Source organism: Eurytemora carolleeae, unplaced genomic scaffold (assembly GCF_000591075.1).
Source record: "Eurytemora carolleeae unplaced genomic scaffold, Eaff_2.0 scaffold1409, whole genome shotgun sequence".
Taxonomy (NCBI): Eukaryota; Metazoa; Arthropoda; class Copepoda; order Calanoida; family Temoridae; genus Eurytemora; species Eurytemora carolleeae.
In genome coordinates this window covers 29,477-54,095 of record NW_019397334.1, presented here as the reverse complement: position 1 = coordinate 54,095, position 24,619 = coordinate 29,477, and the positions used below count along the sequence as shown (strand labels likewise).

Genomic DNA, 24,619 nt, shown 5'->3' with positions numbered 1-24,619 from the left:
GTATCCTGTATCCTGTATCATGTACCCTGTATCATGTATCCAGTATCCAGTATCATGCACCTAGTATCATGTACCCAGTATTTAGTTTGTATATATGTATGAAGCCAATTTTTTACAGATTGATTCTTGCTGAAGAAGTTTAAACCCTCTTACATGAACTGAACACAAAGGACAATGAATGAAAAATTGAATTTTAAGGTTTTTTTCAAAAATGGGATTTTTTTCGAAAACTGTACTGAATGTACAGATTTTTTAATTAAATGTACGGATTTTTAAAAAAATGTACGGATTGGTTTAAAAAAATGTACGGATTGTACGGATTTAAAAAAAAAAATTACGGATTGTACGGATTTTTTTTTCGAAAATTGTACGGATTGTACGGATTTCTTCTGAAAATGTACGGATTTTTGTACGGATTTGTTCAAAAAAGTTTTGGCCACCCTGTATACAATGTATTAAGAGATTATTTCCAGATAAAGGAAAAAACAATTTTCTTAAAGGTACTTTAAGCGTAAGTGGCAATTTGCATAACAAAGATGCAACTGGCAATGACCGATTAACAACGGCAACCTTGACACCTTAAACTGAACAAAACTGTGGAAGATACCGTCATTTTACTGACTTAAAAAGCGTTTATTTTTGATAACTTCTCAAAAATCTCTTAATTGCAACAATTTTGCAAGTCACTTTTGCAATGAAACCGCAAATCGAAATGAACAGTTTTAAAGAACAAAAACATTTGATATTTAATTCATACTTGATTAGCCAAATCTTTTAAGGGTAGCGTTGTTTCGGGCATCGTCATCTTTGCTTTGAGGGTAACTTTGAATTACGCTCATAGTTCCTTAAGTCAATCTATAGAGATCCTCTGATGTGTGTTCACTTTTTACTTACCTTGTGTCATGATTGAAATAAAATGACTCTTGTACATAGATAATTTTAGTTTCGGATTTTAAAATTGTTGAGTTCTTGTTTTACAGTGGGTTCAAAACTCCGTCTGTGATCCTAAATGAGAAAAAATGAAAATAATGAAAATAATTTATTTCAGATGACATAAAGCCTTAAAAATGGCAATGGGAAGGGGTGTTCGAGTCTTCCATACTCCAGGTTTAAAAAAAATTCAATTTTACAAAATTGTTCAGTTTTTAATTTTCTGAGTAAATTTGGCTTTTTCCATTTTCAATTAAAGGTCAAGGGAAAAGAAAATTGGTATTTTTTATTCTAAATTTTATTATAAAATCGATAAACAGGCAATCTTTTCATAAAATCAGTTTTTTCTACCAAGAGTTACTTTTTTTATGTAATTGCAATAATATTTAATCCTTATTTTTCTTCTCTTAAATCAAAATATGTTTTGAACTAAAATAAATAATTCTTTTGGTAAATTTTGATTTATATTTATGTAAGAAATGTATCTCGTTAATTTAATTTATGTTGATTCAGGAGTGAGTCCCTATTGTGTTCTGATTGATCAACGTGGGGTTGGGAACTCACTGCTTTTAGAGTCACAAGCTATTTTAAGTCTCAGTAAGTACATATAAACTAGGCTTTTAGGGTGCTGCGTGTCCATTTAACACCAAACAACTTAAGCTTTCCACTGTTGCCTTTCAAGTCTCCAGTTTTTCTTGATTAAAAAAATTTAGAAGTTTGCGGATTTTTCCGTTTTGATGGTTACATTTTCAAAAAGGATAAATTTAGACATTTTTACCGGGCAAAATTATTCTAATTTGATGGTCAGTAAACTTTTGTTCTCGGATACAAACAAACAGACACCCAGACAAGTAAAGATTAAATATAGGTTTAGCACTACATAATCCACATACCAATTTTAAATCTTAAAAAGGACAAAAATAATGCGTTTTTCTGACGTTTTTTCTTTCCACCGAAAAAAAAAATGTTCTAAATGTTATCATTTATGAGCTGAGTTTTAGTATATCATTTTTGTATATCATTACAAAGACGTATAAAAAAAATTGACAATTTCCTAAATTTTTGAATATAAATTGTAAGTTTGTTTCTATTAATTCAGACATAAAACTAACCATCTATGTGTTGCACTTTCATTGCGCGCCTTTTAATAATGCAATAAGCGCAGCAGTAGAGTGTATAGAGTGTTCCCACCTATTAATAGATTGAAAAAAAACATAAAAAAACCAACTATAATGACATCTAAACAAGGATTGAGTGTTAAAAATCATCGTCCAAATGCAGATTTATTTATTTGATTAAAATCAGTGCTCCGGATCCGGATTCGTCGGATCCGCAAAGTTTTGGCTTCTCGGATCCAAGGAATCAAAAAAAACTGAAGAAAAAAAGCTTTTTTACTCTTAAAAACCCAAATATAAACTGTTGGAAAGGGAGAGAAAAATGTTTTCTTAAATTTTAGCAAAAAATATGAGAAATACTTTGACAATTCTGCTTTGTTAAAAGAAATCAGTAAATCTCAAAGAAATGTTCATGACCTGGATCCGAATCCAATTCCTTTATTTCTATTGCGAATCCAGGAAGACGGATCCGGACTGATTTAGTCAAGTAGTAAATTAATATCTGCATTTAAATGGTATATAAACTGAACTGTCAGGTCCTGATGCTGCGGACAAGATGAAAAGAGTTGAACAGTTTGTGAAGCATTCGGATGGATATGCTCTGCTTGGGAATATCAGGCTTAATACAGGTAAAGTAAAGAGGGTTACAGAAGTTAATAATATATTCCTAAAGTGTATGTATACCTCCCTAAAATTCTGATACTCTTATCAAAAAAAATATACAATTGTGTATTTAAAGTTCTTAAACCCCCCCCCCCCCCAAAAAAAAAGAAAGAAACTTTTAAAATGGGTCAATGGAACTTTAAAAGGCAAAAAAAAAACTTGAAAAATATGAAAATTTTTTCATAGCCTTCTGAACATTTTATTATATAAAAATATTCCGACTTTTGAGCATTCTCTTAGAATTCCAGCAAATGGTTAAAAATAAAAACCAAAACTAGATGTTTATTGTGTACAAGATTAAAGCTTTGAGTAAGTCCCGGACAATTAAGTAATATATTAAAATAAAACCAAAACTAGATGTATATTGTGTACAAGATTAAAGCTTTGAGTAAGTCCCGGACAATTAAGTAATATATTAAAATTGTTAAATTGCAAGTTTTTTGCTTTCCTGGGAGAAATATTTCAAATTTAAGAAAACATGACTTCACTCTAATGTACATTATTCGTTTACTGCTGAGTATTCAGACAATTGAGGAAAAAGAGGACGACATTAAAGCAATAACTAAGTGTATTTGATGTTGTTACAAAGAGAATAGTTTCACTTAAAACGTATTAAATCAATTATTAGTGAAATGGGTCTGTATTACTGTGTCTCATGCTTATCGGAATATCCAAAGCCAAAGATTGAGCATAAATGTTGTCTTCCAATTCCAGATTTTTCTGGTTCTACTGTACTATATTACACTTTTTTTAAATGGTATATTTCCGTTTTCTTTTAAAAAATTGGTTTTCTGCATTATTTACTTGTAGGAGATGGTGTACTGCATTATCTGGCCTTGGTGTCTGGTTGTGTCAGCGTTGGGAAACTGGCGCAATCCGAGGTAATCCATTTCTTAAAGGGACTGTTTACGTTATTCATTCATTTCTTAAAGGGATTGTTTACGTTATTCATTCATTTCATAAAGGGATTGTTGACGTAATTAATTCATTTTCTAAAGGGATTGTTTACATTATTCATTCATTTCTTAAAATGACTTTTGACGTAATTCATTAATTTCTTAAAGGGATTGTTTACATTATTCATTTATTTCTTAAAGGGACTGTTAGCGTAATTCATCCATTTCCTAAAGGGATTGTTTACGTTATTCATTCATTTCTGAAAGGGACTGTTGGCGTATTTCTTAAGTGATTTCATTTGTCGATAGGTATGTCCTATGTAAAGGTACTTTTACTTGCTTTGACTGATAAATATTGCAATAGCATACCCCTCTTGGAAGTTTAGGTCACTTGAAACTACAATCTACAGATCCTAAAGTTTTATCATTTAAAAGTGATTTGATTATTACTTAAGTACCATATGTATTAATCGGCAGATAAGAACGACCTGACTTAATTTTTTTATTGTCAATTTTGAACGCAACCAGTTTCTTGCCAGTTGACTTTGTGCAATTTGTTGAAGAAGAAAAATTGATATCTTGATTGATTGGTTTAGTGATTGCATAAATGGTCGATTGATTAATGATTTTTCATGCATGTTCCATGCAAGATCAGAAAGATTTACCAAACATTATGGAAAATAAAGTTCTGCCAAGAACTGTGTTAAGGTTATATTCGCATAATCTAATCTATCTAATCTAATCTAATCGCAAGAAATCTAATGCAAAGCTTAGAACTTGCTTTAATAGTCTCATGGAAAGACACACATCTACTTGTTAACATAGTTTTTACATGTAAACATTGTGAGATACTTTCAATCAAATACCTATGCGTATCTCTAGGCACATTAAAAAGAATCAAGCTCCCAATGGCAATTGCCCTGTGATTGTCATTGGTAGCAATGTCATCTAAGTTGTCCTTCACTATTGGCACTAATGTACACATTAGTAGAAAAGTAGGAATTTTGCCTGTATCGTTTGATTGATTTATTGGTTAATCTACTGACTAATCTATTAATTGATTAATTTATTTACTGTAGATCTACCGTGTAACTGATGTAAAGCTGATTAGTCTACGGGGATATACTCCAGACGAAGAAAGAGTCTCAGAGGTAATACAAAGGACTGTAAGCTTAATCTTAAATGAATCCATTGATGGTGGCAAGTCCGATTCACAACGGTGTGCTTAAAGGCTTTGTCTGATCAATTATGAATTATTTATATTTTTTCTGTTTAAAAAACCGCGCATTTCTTGTTTTTTAAACAATGGAGAAATTAACAGAATTAAACACTTTTAAAGCTAGAAAAACGAAAATCTCTTCCACATTATAGATCAGATTATGATTTGTAGTGAATTGGACTAAAAATTAAAAAGACTGTCCCTTGACATTTAAAATTACGCTGAAACTTATATTACTAAGGTTTTAAGATTTTTGATTATAGGTGGGCTCGGTACTAAAACCTTATGTTATTAAAATTCTCTGTGAGATCATTTGAAATACTAAATATTTTGTCCCGATCTTTTAAATTGTTTTAATTGGATCCAAACAAATCAATTAACAGTCAAGCTACTTAGATTAACCCCTGTCTTTAAAGTTTCCGTCATCATGGATCCTATCTATTTCAACCCAAACCTTCCTTATTACTAAATTAATGAAGAAAAACTTTTGTTTTCTAAAATCTATGTTCTGCTTTTCATTCAGATCGTGTTCTTTTTCCCATCATATAAATCACAGTGATACAACCTTTTTGACCACATTTCTTTAATTCTTTAATACTTTATTCCTTCAATTATATTAAACATTCTAACAATGCATTTGATGTTTTTACTATTTAATTTAAAAATTCCTGTTTAAATTATGAGGAAGTTTTTATTTTTTATTTTTTAAAGATAATTCCATTAAGTAATATATACATAAAAACCTTTTAGAATGGACAAATTTGGAATTATTTTTGCATTGGTTTTTCTATATATCTATATTTATAAAGTTTGTATGTCTCATTATAACTCATGAACCCCTTGACCAAAAAGCCTCAAATTTTATTTGAGTAAATCTGTAGAACTACGTGAGGTGAGTCTTCTTGGATTGGTTTAAAAGTTGTGCGTTTTGACCTTTGCATTGATAACTTAGTTTTAAAGAAATACTGGGTTTTTTAAAGGGACTGTAAAGGAAAAATGAAATTTAAATAAAAATAAAAGAAAACCTAAGTTTCTTAGGCTCCTCTGGGATATCGTCGTTTTCAGATTGGTTATGTATTTGCTGAATATGATCCGTTAAAGCCTACTTTTTTATACAGCATATTATATACAATATACATAGATTTTCGTATAAATTGGACACCGTTTTATATCATTTTATCGAGACAGGAACATCATAAAGAACTCTCTTGGGTCTTGATCAACTATTAAAATGCTTAGGTTTCAGCCTATACACCTCTTTAAGCTAGCATATAAACAATTTATTAATTGAGCATACTTGAAAAAAAAAATAATACTTATATATTTATTTTTTTCTTGTTCAGGTGAAGAAGTTGCTGCAGAGTGGGTCAGCTTACTTCAGCTGGTCAAACTCTGGTCAACCTGTTGACCTCACCCTGGCTGCTCAACGCCAGCTCCAGTTTAACCAGTCAGATTCTAGATTCTTCTGGTCAGTCTCCCCAAAGAGTTGAACAGTTTGTGAAGCATTCGGATGGATATGCTCTGCTTGGGAATATCAGGCTTAATACAGGTAAAGTAAAGAGGGTTACAGAAGTTAATAATATATTCCTAAAGTGTATGTATACCTCCCTAAAATTCTGATACTCTTATCAAAAAAAATATACAATTGTGTATTTAAAGTTCTTAAACCCCCCCCCCTATGAGATTTTGAAAGTAAAACACGGTAAGACCCAAGTAAAGCTCAAGTAAAGACCCGGGTTTTGGATGGCCTTGAGTTTAGTAAAAACCAACCATCTTGGATTTTTCTCTCTTTAACACTCGAGTCTTCAGTAGCTGATGATCGTAAATTTAGTAAAATCTTTTATATTTTTAGATTTAAATCTCGGGAATTATTTGTGGTGTCAAATTTTATTAAATATATAAGATCGACATACTATGAAAATAATGTATCTACATAAAGTTTGAATTTTCGAAATTTACATCTCCTTGTCACAGCTGATCTTACGGCATTCTGTTTGCTTCAGAGAGAAAGCTTGCTAAACAGTCTCTCATTGGTCGAATAAGAACCAATCCTGACTTGGGTTCTATCTTAGCCCGAGTTTGGGTTTTACTCGGGTTTAAGTGTTTAAAATCTCATCTCTGGTCAGTTTAACCCCCCCCCTCTCTCTCTTCATAGAGAGATAGAGAGCGATTTTCATTCTGTAAAGCGACCCTCCATTTAAAAAAGAATTTCATTTTCGATTCACTACAGTATCCTTTGGAAACTATCACTCGAGTACATTTAGAACTATTTCTTCATTTTTTTTAAAGAATATACCCAAAGGCACTTAACGGGTGCACTACAATGTGAAAATACACGTGTTTAAAATTTAACTTTTTAAATAGAGGGTCACTTGAATTTGTTTCTATAGTCCATTGAATGAGGGAGAAAGGTGGGTTTTTTTAAATTCTGAAAGGACAACCATTGTAATTTTCCTTCATTTACAGATTCACAATTTTTCCGTTTTAATCTATTTCTTATCAATTGTCCTTCTTGCAAAGTGTTTAACTAACATTTTCCTTAATTGTTATGAGAAATAAATTCGCAAGTCACTTTTATAAAGAAAACCCAATTAAATATGATAATTTTATCAAGAGAATAAGACCATCCTTGATTAAAGTGTTGTGAATAGATGCCCCACTTTTAAAATGAATAATAATAAAATGATTATTGCAATGATAATAATGATACTAGGAACCGGATGTTGTTCCTGCCGTATATCCGGGCTGGAGTTGATACTAAGCAGTGGCTGACCAAGATTATGTTTGGTAGTATTGAAATCAGGTATAGTTTAATCAAATATAGCTGCCCACCCCCTCTGGTCCAATAGTGTTTCGTTGAAAAAATTATTTGATGTGCGACACACTTCAGAATAATTTGGTCCGTCATTTTTGGCCCTTTCTTCCATTTTAGATTATTTCCTTTGGTGTTAAAACGTGTTTTTGAAGTAATATTGATGCCAGTTTATGAATGAATGCGTAGCCCGTGAAAAAAAAATTGAAAAAACATTTTTAAAACATATTAAAAAAAAATAGAATTTCGAAGTGTCCACAAACAATTCAGCTCATTCGGTCTTGCCGTTTGGCCGGGTATATGCAACATATATATATATATATAAATGTCTTGTTTTATTATATAGCTAAATTCTATAGAATTACAGTATTCTCCTAAATCTTTCTTAACTCCTATTCGTTTTTTTTTTACAATTACAATTGACTTTGAAGTTTGTGAAGTATCATTAATGATTATTTATTTTTCTTGTTCAGAACTGCCCCTCTTTTTTCCTTACATTTTATGATCATGAAAATAATGATAGTAATGATAATAATGATAATAATGATAATAATGATAATAATGATAGAAATAATAATGATAATAATGATAATAATGATAATAATGATAATAATGATAAAAATTATAATATTGATAATAATGATAATAATGATAATAATGAGAATAACGATAATAATGAAATGATGGTTATTATGATAATAATGATATATTTAGAACTGTGTATGTTGGCGCTAAACAAGCTAAAGCTGCAATTATTTCAAGATTAAGCAATGAGCGCCCTGGAACTAGGTAGGTTGCTAGTGCTGTTGTTGATCTTAAAGCTGATGCTAATGCCGTTGTTGATTTTGATTTTGATGTTGATGTTGATGTTGATGTTGATGTTGATGTTGATGTTGATGTTGATGTTGTGGTGTCGGTGTCGGTGTCGGTGTCGGTGTCGGTGTCGGTGTCGGTGTTGATGTTGATATTAATGGTATTGATGATTTTCTTGTTATTGATGACGTTGATGATGTTGCTCATGTTGATGTTGATTGATGCTGATGCTGTTGTTTATTTGTACAGGTTTGTAGTACGAGGTGTGAATGATGATGGGCATGTGGCAAATTTTGTTGAAACTGAGCAGCTTATTCAACTTGATCAGGAACAGTCAATTTTACAATTAATCCAAGATACAAATTTTCAAACCTATTTTTGATCTCCCAAAAGTGTTCATTCTCCCATGTGATTTTTTGGGTAGGGGAACGTTGGAGTGACATCAAAAGGCAAGTTTTTCATATTTTATGTAGTTAACTAAAACTGATTTATTTTCTCCAATTCAGGGAATAAAAACATAGAAAAGAATTGCGCTTCGCCAAAAATGATTTGCATAAGGCGGAATGACTTTTCGAGAAAATATTTAGCCCTGTTTCTCATTTACAGCTACTAACATCCTTCAATATAATCAAAACCCAAGCTGCTAAATAACTAAAAATTGTTTTTCTCGTTTTAAATTTTAATCTTGCATTTTGTTTGATTGATTAAGTGTTCAGGAGATAACAAGCCATGTACAGATTCGTGGTTCGGTTCCTCTGTTCTGGGAACAACCCGGAGTAAATGTAAGGGGTTTTTATCTCTTTTCATTCAAACCCCAAACTTTCTTTTTTTAATGAAAAGCAATAGTTTCTAAGGAAAGAGGGAAGGCAGGCTTGCCATAAGCCACAACATTTTCCCCTTCAATGCCTCAAATGTTGTGGCATGGATAAATGAACTGTTGTGGGTAAAGGCCGCCGGAAGACAAAAAAAAGTTTTCATCTGGAACTGGAGCATTGAATCAGGTCTAATTTTTACACCCTATTCACATGTATTCACAATAACACCCCCCACCCCTTCCTTCTCTTCTACCTCCTGTGGTGGTGTTGGGTTGGGTTGGATTTTATTTCATTTTATTTGAAAATTGAAACCATAGATTTTTACGATAACGTGTATGACTCTGCCAGCTAACTAGTATTTTCTCTGTATATTTAGTTAATCTTTTGTCAGGTATTTATGAACCTGCTGGGTTCAAGCCTTGTAGGCAGTAAGGAGGGAGAGGCAACATTATCAACAGCTTTTCAAACTCATCATAAAGGTAACGCATCAGGCACGAAGCATGCCGTCAATTAAGATGCCTTTGTTAATCCGCTGTGTTAAAATCAAAGATTATCTAACATTGGTAAACAGTGGTAAATGTTTGTATATTAGGGATGCAAAGTTTACAACGTGGTGCAGTAAATATTTTGCTTTCTTCTATCTATATTCTATATATTAAAGAAGACATTCGTAGCAGAATGGGCTGAAATTTGTTGTGGACACACATGGTTAGCCTGGGTGTAACATAGGCAAAACAAATTCTAAAATGTGTATTTTTATAAAATAGAAATTTTTTTCAAATATATTTTTTTAATTCCACGGGCAACTTTATAAAACTGCTTTGGTTAATAATTGGGATATACAATATACATTTTTTAAATGTAAATTTAATGCTATTTAGCTTAAGTTTACAATGAATATTTTTTTCCAAATTTAAAGGATTCTTTCAACTTTTAGGAGGAAAAATTACACAGAAATTTGATATATTTGAAATTTATCCGCACAAGTTCCACAGTCGCCACAAATTCTAGAAGAAATTCTTTGTTAAAGCATTTTTTTAAGTCTTCCATAAACATAAAACTGATTTTTTCTTCTTCAAGGCCCGAATTTAGCCTTACAAAAATTCTAGTAATTATTTTTTTTAAATAGTATAAACTCTCACTTTAGACTGAGAGTCCAAAATACTGCTTCCTCTTTGTATTCTAATTAATTATGGATCGAAACCAAATCAAATATTTGTCATTTTGATTTTTTTTCAGCATCCCACGATCATGCTGATGTTCCTCATGTACTCTATGATTATCATGTAGAGGGGGGTTCAAAGAAACCCGAGAAACTCGAAGCAAAGGTAGGACACTGGTTGGAAGGTTGGCTTGATTAATTGACTAATTGGTTGGCTCCTTGGTTGGTTGGCTGCTTTATTGATTGATTTTGATTGATTGATTTATTGATTGATGTTCTAGATTGGTGAGTATGTGGAGAAGCTGGGATATTTCTACTGTTCTGGGGGTAAACGGATTAAACAGCAGGACGGTGTTATCAGGTACTGTGGTAACTTGAAACTAGAAAATTGTGAAAATTATGTAGTTCTTGTTGACTTCGTTTATCTTTCAATCATAGAATGTCGCTTGAGATTTTTTAAATAATTGCCTTCAATATATTTTAGATATATCATTTTCTACCATTGCAAATGACAACATCTCTTGCGGCATTTCTTTAGTGAAAGTAAGAACGAAGATCAACGCCATTTATTCTTCAGTTTTCTGGTTAACGCTGTAGAAATATATAAATTATCAATTACAACTGATCAGTGCTAAAGATTGTGGCTTCCTGGATCCGCGGATATGCGGATCCACGGATTCAGATCCAAGGGATAAAATATCAATCAAAAACTGCAAAAAAAAACTTTTTTACTCCTAAAAAATAAAACAAAAAATTTGAAAATTATTTTTTGTTAAAAAAATCGGTAAATCTTAAAGAAATGACCTGGATCCGGACTATCATCCATTTTATTCCAATGCGGATCCAGGATCCGGATCTGCATCAAAATTAATTGGATCCTCAGCACTACAACTGACTAATTAATTTGTCTAGATCGAATTGTGCTGACTGTCTGGATCGAACTAATGCAGTGCAGTTATTCATTGGTAAACTTAAAAATAAAAAAATATAAAGTTTGCCTTTGTTAGATGTTCTTTGTTTAGTTTTTAGCTTATTTCACATTTTGAAAATAAATGTTTAGCGTTAAGATTTCCGTATTATCATTGTTGATTTGATTTGATTTGAAAAGTTCATTTTTAAAAAGCGCAAAATATTTTTAATTTGTTATTTCCACGTCTGTTTTATCAAAGTTTAGTTTCTGTTTATGACAGCTTAGTTTCTTTAACTAATTTCATAAAAGCGAATCACATTATAAAGTATTCAAAAAAGAGCAAATTGTAATAATTTTCAAGATAATTTTCTTAATAATTTTCAAAATGATTTTCTGAATAATTTTCAAAATAATTTCTTAATAATTTTCAAAAGAATTTCTTAATAATTTTCAAAATAATTTCTTAATAATTTTCTAAATAATTTTCTTAGATTTTTTTGATTTTTTTGATTTTTTTTAAAGATTGAATTTGTTTATTTCAGGTTTAAGAGTTTTGAATTCTCAACTGCAAAGTTTGAAGCTTAATGATAAAGAAAACATTGTATCTAGGTATCTATATATTTATACCTTGCTAGCCTGTCTGTCTCTTTTGTTTGTATCCAATTAACGTCAAAACGGCTGAACCGATTGGGCCCATGTGTGGGAGCTCATATGACCCGGGGGAAGGATTAAAATTGAAAATGATCAAAACAAAAATTAGCCTCCAACAAAATTCGATTTTCATTAAATAAAAAAACAGGAATTTTTTATTAAATCCGCGAACTTTTTTTTTGTTTTTGTTTTCAAATGTACACAAAGAGAAAATGTTTACAATAGAACTAGAAGATGCGCCCTGAAATCCTAGTAGAATAAATTTCCAGTCACTTCTTTTTTATCTTTTTCCCTCTAGCGTCTTTGTCACCCTTTATATTTCCTTATTAAAACTGGCAATTTTCTAGCACGCACTGCCTGCCCCCCCCCCCACCCCACCCACCTCATTTTTTTAGACCTCTGTGATTATATATGGCTGTCTTAACCTAACCCAACTTATTGATAAATTCATTAAAGGGACTGTAAGCGTAATTTCAAGTAACCCCCCATGCAAAAATGGCAATGCCTGATTAACAACGGTGCCCAAATGATATTAATGTTTATAGTTTTAAAAAATGATTATTTTCAAATGCGGTTGCTCTACAAAAGTGGCTTCATTCCTTTTTTGCTAGAAGGTTTTTCAATAACAAGTATATCCCTGTCTTGTTATTCATATTTTATGGTCTCTATTAAAATCAATTATCATTTTTGTTTTTTAGGTTTGAGGATGGCTATAAGCAGATGTGGGTTAACAACGGGAATTCTTTGAGTAAAATATACGCTGGAACTGGAGCATTGAATCAGGTCTAATTTTTACACCCTATTCACATGTATTCACAATAACACCCCCCACCCCTTCCTTCTCTTCTACCTCCTACCCCACCCTTCTCCACCTTCCTCCTCCCCTTCCCTGTCCCCTCTCAAAAAGGGTAATGCGACTTCCTACTGCTAAACGACCAATTAAGTATATATTAGTATACTTTCTTTTTATTGGACCTTAATTTTCTGTTTTCTTAAAGCTTAGTTTTCTTTTTTATTTGAGCTTAGTTTCTTTTTTATTCGAGCTTAGTTTCTTTTGATTTTGGAAGCTTTGTTTCTTTTTATTTAGTCTTTTTATTGAACAGTTTCTTATTTTTTAGTTTCTTTTGTTTGAAACTGAGTTTTTTAAAGCTTAAGATTAGCTCACTTTATATTCTGCAGAGATCAATAGTTTTGGATTTCATTATTTTCTCTTCTTTTTTGTTAAATCAATTTACTCCTTTCACTCTCTTAAATTTACAACATATGGTGATCAAATAATTGTGCAATATCAATATTTAAAGAACAATACGGTGTTCCATTATTATCCGTTGCTTTTAAACTATATTTTCCCTCACTCGGAGAAATAACTTTCATAAAATAGAAGTTAGAATTAGATGCAAAAAAATTCACGAGAAAAGGCTAAAATTAATTTCTAGAATGGTATTCCTTTTAATTGTTACAATCTGTTGGTAAGAAAGGAATTTTTTATTTATGAAATATTTTTTTTAAATTAAGTTTTCATGAGAAAATATTTAAAAACCTCCAAAGTTAGAGGTTGTGGGAATATTTCCCCTCAATTCCAAAAAAAAAGTTTATCAAAAAAAAAATGACGGTAAAAAAGAATATGTTTTTATTGTTAGGGTGGTTCCAAATTATTAGATGGGGCCAGATCTGCTGCTAGGACTATTCAAAACAATCTTCTGGATAAGGTGAGAAATATGTGTCTCAAAGAATTGATGGCGCTTCGCATCTAGGGTTTCCAAATAAATAGAAAATTTTGAATAAATCTGTTGTGAAAAAAAATGTGAAGTTTTCGCTTTCTTAAACAAAATTTATTTTCACGAAAGATTCGAAATATTCACATAATTTCCAGACTTTTTTGTTTATACATACATAAAACAAAAAGCGATTTTTATTAATCTAGATGATTGCAGCTCAAAGGAATAATGAGTGGGGGGGGGGGTTATTACCATGTTTTTATTGACATAAATTTCTTGCTTAAACAAACAAACGTAAATTGTAATTGTTGTAGAAAGTGGAGAAAAACTAGTTGTTGAGTATTTTGTGAGAATTCATACTTATCATGTTTCAGGATAAACAGGAAGCATTTGATTTACTGATTCATGGAACAGGAAGGAATACAGATTTTGCAGATAGGGCAAAACTTTTACTACCTCAACGATACTTTCATGGTAATATTAATAATAATAATGATGATATTGAATATGTTGGTAAGGATAATAATGATGATGATAATGATGATAATGATGATAGTAATGATGATAATGATGATAATGATGATAATGATGATAATGATGATAATGATGATAATGATGATAATGATGATAATGATGATAATGATAATGATGATAATGATGATAATGATGATAAGGATAATGATGATGGTGATGATAAAAATGATAGTAATGATGATAATGATGATAATGATGATAATGATGATAATGATGATAATGATAATAATGATAATGATGATAATGATGATGATGATAATAATGATGATAATGATAATGATGATAATGATGATAATGATAAGGATGATAATGATGATAATGATGATAATGATGATCATGATGAAATTTTAGCTCCTGTGCCTCTTTTAACCTCGGTTGTCAAGCGCTGGTCCGAATTTGTGGATTTTGTACCGCTACGTGTAGCTGTAGGTAGGTTTTTTACTTTTTTAAAAAGAAAATTCTTTTTCTGGAGAAATAATTGAATTCTTCCATGGTGTCTCCATTGGTCAATAAAGTTTTATTTCTGATCCTTTCGGGATTGTGCTGGAAAATACACTTTCTCTTTCTCTGATATTGTTGGCTTATCTTAAGATAATGTGTAAAACTGAATATTTATAGACGAGCCAAATTCTTTTTATAGATCCAACTTTTTCTGTGATTAATTGTAATTTTTTGAATTGCAGGAACCTACAATATCAACGGGGGCAAACATTTTAGATCAGTTGTATACAAGGTAGGATAATTCAGTGTACTGCAAACTGTACGTTTAAGTGCATGTATTGCAAAGTCTGCTTTGAATAAATAATCATATTTTTATTTTTCGGGAANTTCAAAGGATTAACAGTGTACTCTAGAATTTTAAGAATTTTAATTTAGGATGTTTCCTTGGAGAGTTGGCTGCTGGACGCACACAAGACTAGCAATCTTATTGATACAGGAGAGAACGAGGTAAATTAGCAATCTTATTGATACAGGAGAGAACGAGGTAAATTATCAATCTATTGATACAGGAGAGAACGAGGTAAATTAGCAATCTATTGATACAGGAGAGAACGATGTAAATTAGCAATTTTATTAATACAGGAGAGAACTAGGTAAATTATCAATCTATTGATACAGGAGAGAACGAGGTAAATTAGCAATCTATTGATACAGGAGAGAACGAGGTAAATTAGCAATCTATTGATACAGAGGAGTACGATGTAAATAAAAGTTCAGACTAAAGGGACTGTAGAGAAGACGTAATTTCCAGTGTCAATGCAATAACATTCATAGAGTGGTATGTTAGATTTACAGCAGCACCCTTAAAAGCTTTGCCTGTTTCAGAATGAATGATTGAGTTATTGAAAATTGATTATTTTCTTAAGTAGTTTCTCTTTGAAATTGAGGTGCAGATTTAGGCTAAAGAAACATGAGAATTTAACACTTCAGCTAAAACATTTTAGATTCGATTTATGTTGATTGGGTATCATTGTGAATCTGACATGGCACTCCATAATTGGAGGGTCACTTGGAGGGGCAATAGGATTTGAGGAGATGGTGGACTTAGACGCTAAAAATATCTATTATTTTAATATAATGTTTATCTAGGTTTCTGTGTACATCTACGCAATAGGATTTGAGGAGATGGTGGACTTAGACGCTAAAATAAATTTATAATTTTAATATAATGTTTATCTAGGTTCCTGTGGACATATACGCAATAGGATTTGAGGAGATGGTGGACTTAGACGCTAAAAATATTTATGATTTTAATATAATGTTTATCTAGGTTCCTGTGGACATCTACGCAATAGGGTTTGAGGAGATGGTGGACTTAGACGCTAAAAATATTTATAATTTTAATATAATGTTTATCTAGGTTCCTGTGGACATCTACGCAATAGGGTTTGAGGAGATGGTGGACCTAGACGCTAAAAATATTGTCAACGCGAGCAAAGAGAATGGAAAAGGGAATTACACAAAAATTCAAATAAACAAAATCAAAAGTAATCTCAATTTACACAATTGTCAGATGTTGAAGGACTTTAAATGATCAAATTTTTGGAATTTAGGAATTAAACCAATTAAGTCTATCTTACAGCTCAAAGTTTTTACTTAGAAGAACGATTTTTCTGTTAAAAAGTTCAACACAAAAATGGAAACCGTTTTTTAATGGTTTTTTTAGGTCTAATTTGATTTGATTTGTTTTGAATAGATCAATCTGATTTAATAGGATTCGATTTGGTTTGTTATGATTTGATTTGATTCAATTTAATTTGGCCTTCATTGACATCTTGAAGTTGAATTTTATTGTTCAATTTATAAAGAAGAAAATTCTGCAAATATTAAATTTTCACTTTTTCTAATATTAAGACACAAGTTGTGTATTTGTATAGAATGGGCTGTTGAGTTAGGCAAAACACTGTGTAGAGACGAGAAATATTGTCTTGTTACATTCCAGCAGTTGGTTGGGGTTTGCCTTTATGTGTTTGTCAGGTAGTCATTGACTTATCTTTTTTATTTTTATGGTTAGTCGAACTTAATTAGGTAGTCCCAAACGAAGAAAATTGAACTAATGCTTTGAAACATGATTGCCACATGTTTTTTATTAATTTTTTTTCATGTATGTCTTAAAGTTTTTGATCATTTATTTGTTCATTTGCTCATTTGTTCATCTGTTCATTTATTCATTCATTCACTCATTCACCTATTCATCCTTATTGTATTATTAATATTATAAATATTACATTTATTGTCATATCATTCATTCATTCATTTCGACTGTACTTAATATTTGAAAATGTAAATTAATTTATTTAATTAATTTATTTTATATTTAGGCCCCACCTGGCCAAATATATCAGGGACGTGTACGTGGATGATGTTAAAACAGGAATGGGAGGAGCAACAGGTAAGTTTACAAATTTTAATCAATTTTTGGAATCTTTCCCTTTAAAATGCAAAAAAAAACATTTATTGTTTCTTCTAAAAAAGTTTTTTGTTTTCAATGTCCTTATTTTCCATGATATTTTCAACCAAAGCTCTATTATGTTAAATTCTGTTATGTTCAGGAAACAAGGGTGCTGTGGCTATCTCCCTGACCTACAGGTCGTCTTCTCTGTGCTTTCTCTGCTCACATTTTGCCGCCGGACAGTCACAAATATCGGAGAGAAATAATGATTACTCAGAAGCAATAAAGAAGGTATTGCAGAATATATAATTTTAAATGATCTTAGATGATCTGGGCGGAAAAAATCTCAAAAGGAAAGATTTGTCATCCCTTTTGATAGGTTTACAAAAAAAATTAATCATTCTCTCCTAGGAATCATTCATATTCCCCAATTAGGCCAATAAAGTCCAAAAAGAAACTCTTTTGCACTCGACGCTAAAATAAACTTCTGAAAAAAGGGGGAGGGAAGATATATAGTATACATTGTCAACCGGAACTAGTACGAATGTGGGATGAATATTCAATATACATTGTCAGTGTCAGCTTGTCACAAAATTATTTACCTTTGGGTTTTAACAGCACTAACTTTATTCGTGTATATTTTGCAAATTATAAACGATTCCTCACAAAGGATGAGACTACAGAGACCAAAGTACTGCATTTTATTCATTCATTCTTCTGACATTAATATTCTTTCAAGCTTTCTTTGCCAAATCATGTACGGGGACTTTAAGGGGCTATTTATGTGTCTTATCTGTATTCAGAATTTTCTTTAGGTAACGTTCCCTAACGGTCGAACTGTGCTCAATCATGATTTTGTATTCTGGTGTGGAGATTTCAACTACAGGTTAATCAGCTGATTACTATTGTCGGGGGAAATAGTTCATATTTGTAATCATGATCAAGAATTGACTTTCTTTTTCAGTTTCGAGTATAAACAGACTTTGTAAATAGGACTTTTTACAACATCAGAGTCGTAAATTCACTGTGAGTGTGAAGTCTGTCGCACCAGTTAATAATTTATTGGGAAATATCATTCACGAAACATTGAAGCACTAACTAGTTCTCTTTCTTGTAATGATTACCGTTTTTAAATGGAACCATTATTCTTGGCATGAAAAAACTGTTCGTCTGTCATCCTATTTAATTTGGTCAACTTCCAAAATAGAAAAAATTGGGAGAGGAAAGCATGAATTTTTAATTTCAGTCATAAAATTTTTCTGGGGTGTCATTGAGTTCTAAAAAGTAATTGGGCCTTATCGGGTCGGCCTTTTTCTTTTTTTGAATTCAAACAGGACAGAAAAAGAAAAAATATATTAATTATTAAGAAAAGGGATCCTGTAACATTAATTTCTAGTGACCTTTAATGCAAAGATGGCAATGCCCGATTCACAACAGTATTATTCAGTATGAATTATAAATAAATTTTATAATTTGAATTATTTATAATTTTTGAAACCTCATTGTTTTCCACTATTGTTTCTCTACAAAAATGGCTAGCGTATTTCTACTCCAGGTAAATGTATAATTATCCGAATCAAACCGTTTGAACATTTGACAACGACAATATTTACCATATTGTACAATTAAAGGTTTCAAGGGTACTGTTGTAAATCGGACATTGCCATCTTTGCATGGAGGGTCACTTGAGATTTCGTTAACAGTCCCTTTTAGTCAAAAATCTCCAAAGTCTGCGAATACCATAGTTGTGATAATTTGGTGTAGGATTAATGTGAACCGAGAGGAAGCTGTAAACTGTATCAAGAACAATGATTTATCTGAGCTACTAGCTGCTGACCAGCTCAAGATTGAACAGCAGGCGGGGAATGTTTTCCAGGTAAAAAATCCCAAAGTGAAGGACCGAAAAGAAACCTATTTTTTCAGTTACAAATTTCAAATTTGTTAAAACTTTCTGCCAGAAACTCATTCAATGTTCCTGAAAGGGAAACAAAATGTTATAAGTATTCCTTTGATTTTGTTTCCACGACAACTTTCAGGTCGGCGCCATCGACATGAATGTTGTAAGAAAAAGAGACCTTTCATTGGCAATTAGCATTAGCAATCCCTACACCTCATCATTTGATTTGATTCCGTGCACTGATATCAACAGTTTTACAAGAAGGAAAACAAGAAGTTATAACCATTTCTATGACTTTGTCCAATGTTTTGTCCAAAACGGTTTTTAAGGACGGCGACATCATTTGTGAATGCCATTCAAAAAAGAAGATGTCGAAACTACTTATAAAATTTATTATAGATAATTTTCTTAGAATCTAAATAAAATTGGAAGTTTAAATATAATAATTAGTTTTTTTATATATTTAATGTGTTTTTCTGTTAATATTTTAGGGTTTTCATGAAGGAGATATTACGTTTCCTCCAACCTACAAGTACGATCTGTTCAGCGATGATTATGATACCTCAGACAAGTGTAGAGTACCAGCTTGGACAGACAGAGTACTGTACAGGGCTAGAAGGTTGCCAGGTATGTACATTGTACATCCTACTTTATATAAGTGTTTTATTATTGTTTGTACATGTGGAACCGGTGTCTTGCATCAGTTCATCCCTTCGACATATAAAGTTAAATTAAAACATTTAAAAATAATAAATGATATTNCAGATAATCCTGCCTGGTTCAGTTTCTGGTCTATATATACTTGAACTCAGATAATCCTGCCTGGTTCAGTTTCTGGTCTATATATACTTGAACTCAGATAATCCTGCCTGGTTCAGTTTCTGGTCTATATATACTTGAACTCAGATAATCCTGCCTGGTTCAGTTTCTGGTCTATATATACTTGAACTCAGATAATCCTGCCTGGTTCAGTTTCTGGTCTATATATACTTGAACTCAGATAATCCTGCCTGGTTCAGTTTCTGGTCTATATATACTTGAACTCAGATAATCCTGCCTGGTTCAGTTTCTGGTCTATATATACTTGAACTCATAATCCTGCCTGGTTCAGTTCCGGGTCTGCTCGACTATAGTTGAACTTAAGAGTTTAAAGTTCTACCCATTGTGCAGGAGTTGGAGATGAATGGGTTCCTGGAAACTTTCATTACTATGGTAGAGCTGAGCTTAAACAATCAGATCATAGACCTGTTCTTGCAGTAGTTGATATACAGGTAATGGTAGATATATAATACTATATTCATGTTAGTTAAAATAGTTTACAGCCTTCATGCACATACAAATACACAAATATGATTGACGAAACTATAATCACAAAATAGCTCTAGTCCTGTTATTTCCAAAAATGCTGTCTGCCTTTTTTTGTGCGTTCAAAATTACCCAAGATATAAAGAATTTTGGTTAGATTTTTATTGTTTTAATAAAACGAGAATTTTCTAATTTTTTATGAAATCGTAATCTCCTGTGATCTTGAAAGCACAAAAAAGGCAGACCACATTTTGGAAATATCAGGACTAGAAACTTTTTGTAAATATCGTTTCATGAGCCTTACTTTTATATTTGCATAATGAGATGGACAAAATGAACGCCGTAAACTGTTTCAAATATCAAAGACGATTGTAAAGTCGTCTGATGAATTGTGAATAAATTCCGAGTCTTTCTGATTAGAACTGAAGATTAATAGAAATAAATTTTAGATTCGTAATGTTGACTCAGAGAAAAGAGAGGAGGTTATTAAGGTAATTAGCCATTTAAAACAGATTAAATATCTGTGAAGTGCCATAAATGTTTAACAAAGAAGTCCAAGTGAAAATCCATGGATCTGTATCACAGATGAAAATGTAAACTGACCCAAAATCAAAGTATTTCAAAGTATTTCAAGTATCAAAGTATTTCATTCGTAATTTTTAAAAGTGGCAAGAAACAAATAGAAAAATGAACCATTTCAAGCATTTTTAAAGTATGAGAAATCACATAGTCCCCTTTCTCCTAGTCGGTTAATACTTGCTACTCTTGAAAATTACAAATGTTGCAGAGAAACAGTGTTGAAACTTGACCTAAATCCTATCTTAATTTTGGGGCAGTTTACACCAGTTTTAACCACCGAGGTTTTCTGATATACAACATAGGATTTTATTCAATTTACAGAATAGATGAGCAAAATTATCTTAATGTGTCATTAATTTAACGCTTTAAATGTTTAATGGTTAATAAATTTGATAACAAAAAATATGATAATTCTCATTCTCCTGTTTTTTATTTCTCTGCATTTTATTCAGAATTAAACTTATTAAAAGCATTTGATAAATAGTAAACTTAATTTCATTTATATAATAAAACAAGACATTCGTATGTATATGTTACCTATAGCCGGCCAAACGGCTGGACCGATTGAACTGAATTTTTTTGTGGACACTCATGGATGGCCGGGGGTGTTAAAGGCTAAAAAATAGAGAGAAAAAATTCAAATTTTTTTTCAACATTTTTTTTCCACGGGCAACGACGGGCCCTTCAGCTAGTAGATTTGATGAAATACATATATGATAGTTCTGATTCTCTTTTTTATAGTTCTCTGGATTTTATTCAGAATTAAACTTATTAAAAGCATTTGATAAACAGTAAACTTAATTTCAAGCGACTTCCAGGGCTTCCAGTTTAAAACTCGTATGATTGATTTACAACCTTTTATATCTCTATCTGAGAAACAATATGTTTAACTCTGTCAGCTAATTTTGTGACATTTTTATTTTTCAGACAAAGAAACAAGAATATACTTGTCATTTTACTCAGTTAAAAGTTAAAAGGGTAATGTTGAGAATAGTGCATGCCCCTTATTAAATGGAGGATTACTCAAAATTAAAAGGATTTTAAACAAAAAAATCTGTTTTCCTTTTTTGAGATTTGTACTGTCAAAACCATGATAATGTTTCCATAGAGGTAAAATATAAAGTTATCGCAAAATATTTTTTCCACCATTTTTAGAAACTATATTTTTGGAATTGAAAAAATATGTTTAAGAGATTTTTTTACAGGTTTTCTTAGATTACTTGGCATAAATGAAAAACTAATGTATTCAGGATGTATTAAGAGATCTGGGTCCTAGTGATGGTACTGTAGTGTCGAGTCCTCTAACTGGAGAGGGAACAATTAAGATATCAGAGGATATCATTGGAGCTATCACACGTTAGTAATTTATAATTGGAGCTATCACACGTTAGTAATTTATAATTGGAGCTATCACACATTAGTAATTTATGATTGGAGCTTATCACACGTAAGTAACTTATAATTGGAGCTATCACACGTAAGTAACTTATAATTGGAGATTTCACACGTTAGTAATTATTAATTCTGGAGCTAAAACCCTTAATATAATTGGTGCTATCACACTTTTTATAACTGGAGCTATCACACCTTAGTTATTTATAATTGGAGCTTTAACACTTTAGTAACCTATAGTTGCAGCTATCAAAGTATTTCTTTATTGGAGCTATCATTCAGAAATCATTCAAATTAAGATTCAAAACTTTTCCCTGACCAGATTTCTGCTTTCCACTGTAATTGGGTGTTTTTGGTGTTTTTCACATAGCTCAGATTAAATTGCGCTGATTTTTTATATTTTCTGCCTTCAAGAATAGGTTCAAGTAAAAATCATGCCACATTACGGGTACGACTTTGTGACCTCGTAGCTCCTACAATTTTGAGTTTACATTCTAGCATGAGAATTGCAAATACATCTGGTTACATATTAGAAATTCAAAACATGTTGGTTCCTTTCAATAGTTCTTCAATGAGAGAAGTTATGATTGAATACATTACAGATTTTAATATTACGTGCAATTCACTTAAGTATGACGTGATATGATATATAGCCAAGGAATTGGAATCTATCTTTGAACAAATATTTTTTATGTCTACCTCTTAAATTCATTGTAACCTTTATTTAGAATGTATGTCAGAGTTTGGAGATGTTAGGTACAGCAGAGAGGTCAGAGGTACTGTGTGGACCCAATTCAGGTAGGTCAATCAAATGGTTGAGAGCTAAATTAAATGTTTTAGAGGTTAATTCAATGTGCAAGGGGCCAATTGTATTGTATGTTGGCCACTGCACAGTAGGCTACTTTTACAATGATGCGGGGGGAGGCGGCTTATGGGCGGGAGGGGGTCGTCTTTCTCCCTGGAAAACTGGGGGGACGTCCCCCCCCCTGGATGCTGGATGGAAAGCGCATGAGTTCTAATATCATGGCAGCGCAAAAAACGTCACAAAATCAACCTCTCGGCATTGAAAATTTCTAATAACTCTTTAGCACTGTAAATGACAATACAACATTGCAATTAATAATTTCTCTTTCGTACTCTGTCAAATTATTTTCTGTTGTTTTAAATCAATTTTTAATTTTCAGCGCATTTTACGAAATGCCAAGAGTGGAGAAGATAAAATCTTGGGGGGGGCCTAACATATCGTCTTCCCTCCCTCTTATTTTATTGTATTTTTGTTGTTCAGGGAGGGTGGAGCAGCTCAGAAAGCTATAAATGCTGGTCTTGTAATAGCAGCAGGAGCAGAATGGCAGGTTTGTTCATTACCTGATCATAATGGTTTAAAGATGTTTATTGTTTAAGTGTATTCTGTTAGTTTTGTTTAATTGCTTTTTTGTTTTTGTGGGACAAAAAAGTAGATATTAAAATTTGGAAAAATCACAAATTGTTTGCATTGTTGTACAGAATTATTGATATATTTATTTTGTGCAGGTGTCTGCTGCCTGCTCTTCCTGGCGGGAAATGTTGGAACTAGAATTAGAACTAGTAGATTCCCCCACTCTTCCACTTGTATCCTCACCTAGTACACAGTTCAAGTACTCATTTATTCATTTATTCACTTATTCATATTCATTGATTCATTGATTCATTGATTCATTGATTCATTGATTCATTGATTCATTGATTCATTGATTCATTGGTTCATTGGTTCATTGGTTCATTTGTTCATTTGTTCATTTGTTCATTTGTTCATTTGTTCATTTATTCATTTATTCATGCATTCATGCATTCATCCTTTCATTTACTTCATAATTTTATATTATATTGTTTATTATTCATTAAAAAATTATCCGTTTGGCTATTAAATTAAATTAAATTAAATTATCTCTTTCTTCCTTAAAACCCTAAGAATTGATAATTTTACTCACATTTGATTTGATCATTGTTTGATTGATTGTTTGATTGATCAGGAGGCAGAGTGCTAAACTGATGTCCCAAATCTCCCAGCTGAGTTTTGAGGAGTTGGAAGGAATAGTTTTAAGTCCCACTATTCTACCACCTAAACCTCCTCCACCCCGCCCTACAGGACCACCAGGCCCTCCTCCAGGTACACTCACACAGGTTTAATCTATCTATTTACTTTCCTTGGCTGTCTCTCGTTTGTTTGAATCCAATAAACGTCAATACGGCTGACCGATAAGCCTCTCTTTTTTGTGGGACCTCATATGACCCTAGGAAAGGTTTAAAGATGATCAAAATTCGATTTTCATAAAATC

At 31.7% G+C, this 24,619-nt stretch overlaps 1 protein-coding gene across 1 annotated transcript; it reads left to right on the top strand.

The window, feature by feature from the left end:
- The first annotated feature begins 1,000 nt into the window (after window positions 1–1,000).
- On the top strand, window positions 1,001–24,470 carry LOC111713578 (synaptojanin-1). Its single transcript, XM_023488456.1, has 35 exons — window positions 1,001–1,107; window positions 1,444–1,527; window positions 2,582–2,674; window positions 3,519–3,589; window positions 4,684–4,755; window positions 6,167–6,291; window positions 7,537–7,626; window positions 8,350–8,424; window positions 8,698–8,776; window positions 9,165–9,266; window positions 9,655–9,742; window positions 10,503–10,591; window positions 10,707–10,786; window positions 11,338–11,390; window positions 11,878–11,944; window positions 12,685–12,769; window positions 13,627–13,695; window positions 14,079–14,178; window positions 14,590–14,667; window positions 14,922–14,971; window positions 15,115–15,186; window positions 16,100–16,190; window positions 16,617–16,716; window positions 17,061–17,131; window positions 17,292–17,422; window positions 17,947–18,017; window positions 18,896–19,007; window positions 19,520–19,655; window positions 20,199–20,299; window positions 20,783–20,824; window positions 22,163–22,268; window positions 23,033–23,102; window positions 23,590–23,656; window positions 23,835–23,938; window positions 24,314–24,470. Exons 1-35 carry the CDS (start codon window positions 1,068–1,070, stop codon window positions 24,468–24,470), a joined length of 3,021 nt encoding a protein of 1,006 aa, XP_023344224.1. The 5' UTR covers window positions 1,001–1,067.
- The last annotated feature ends 149 nt before the right edge of the window (window positions 24,471–24,619 follow it).

Excerpts from the sequence above, each read along its gene's own strand:
- LOC111713578 (XM_023488456.1), top strand. The coding sequence starts at position 1,068 with ATGGCAATGGGAAGGGGTGTTCGAGTCTTCCATACTCCAG. Across the intron at positions 8,425-8,697 it reads AATGAGCGCCCTGGAACTAG|GTTTGTAGTACGAGGTGTGA; the intron begins GTAGGTTGCTAG and ends TTATTTGTACAG. Across the intron at positions 16,191-16,616 it reads GAGCAAAGAGAATGGAAAAG|AATGGGCTGTTGAGTTAGGC; the intron begins GGAATTACACAA and ends GTATTTGTATAG.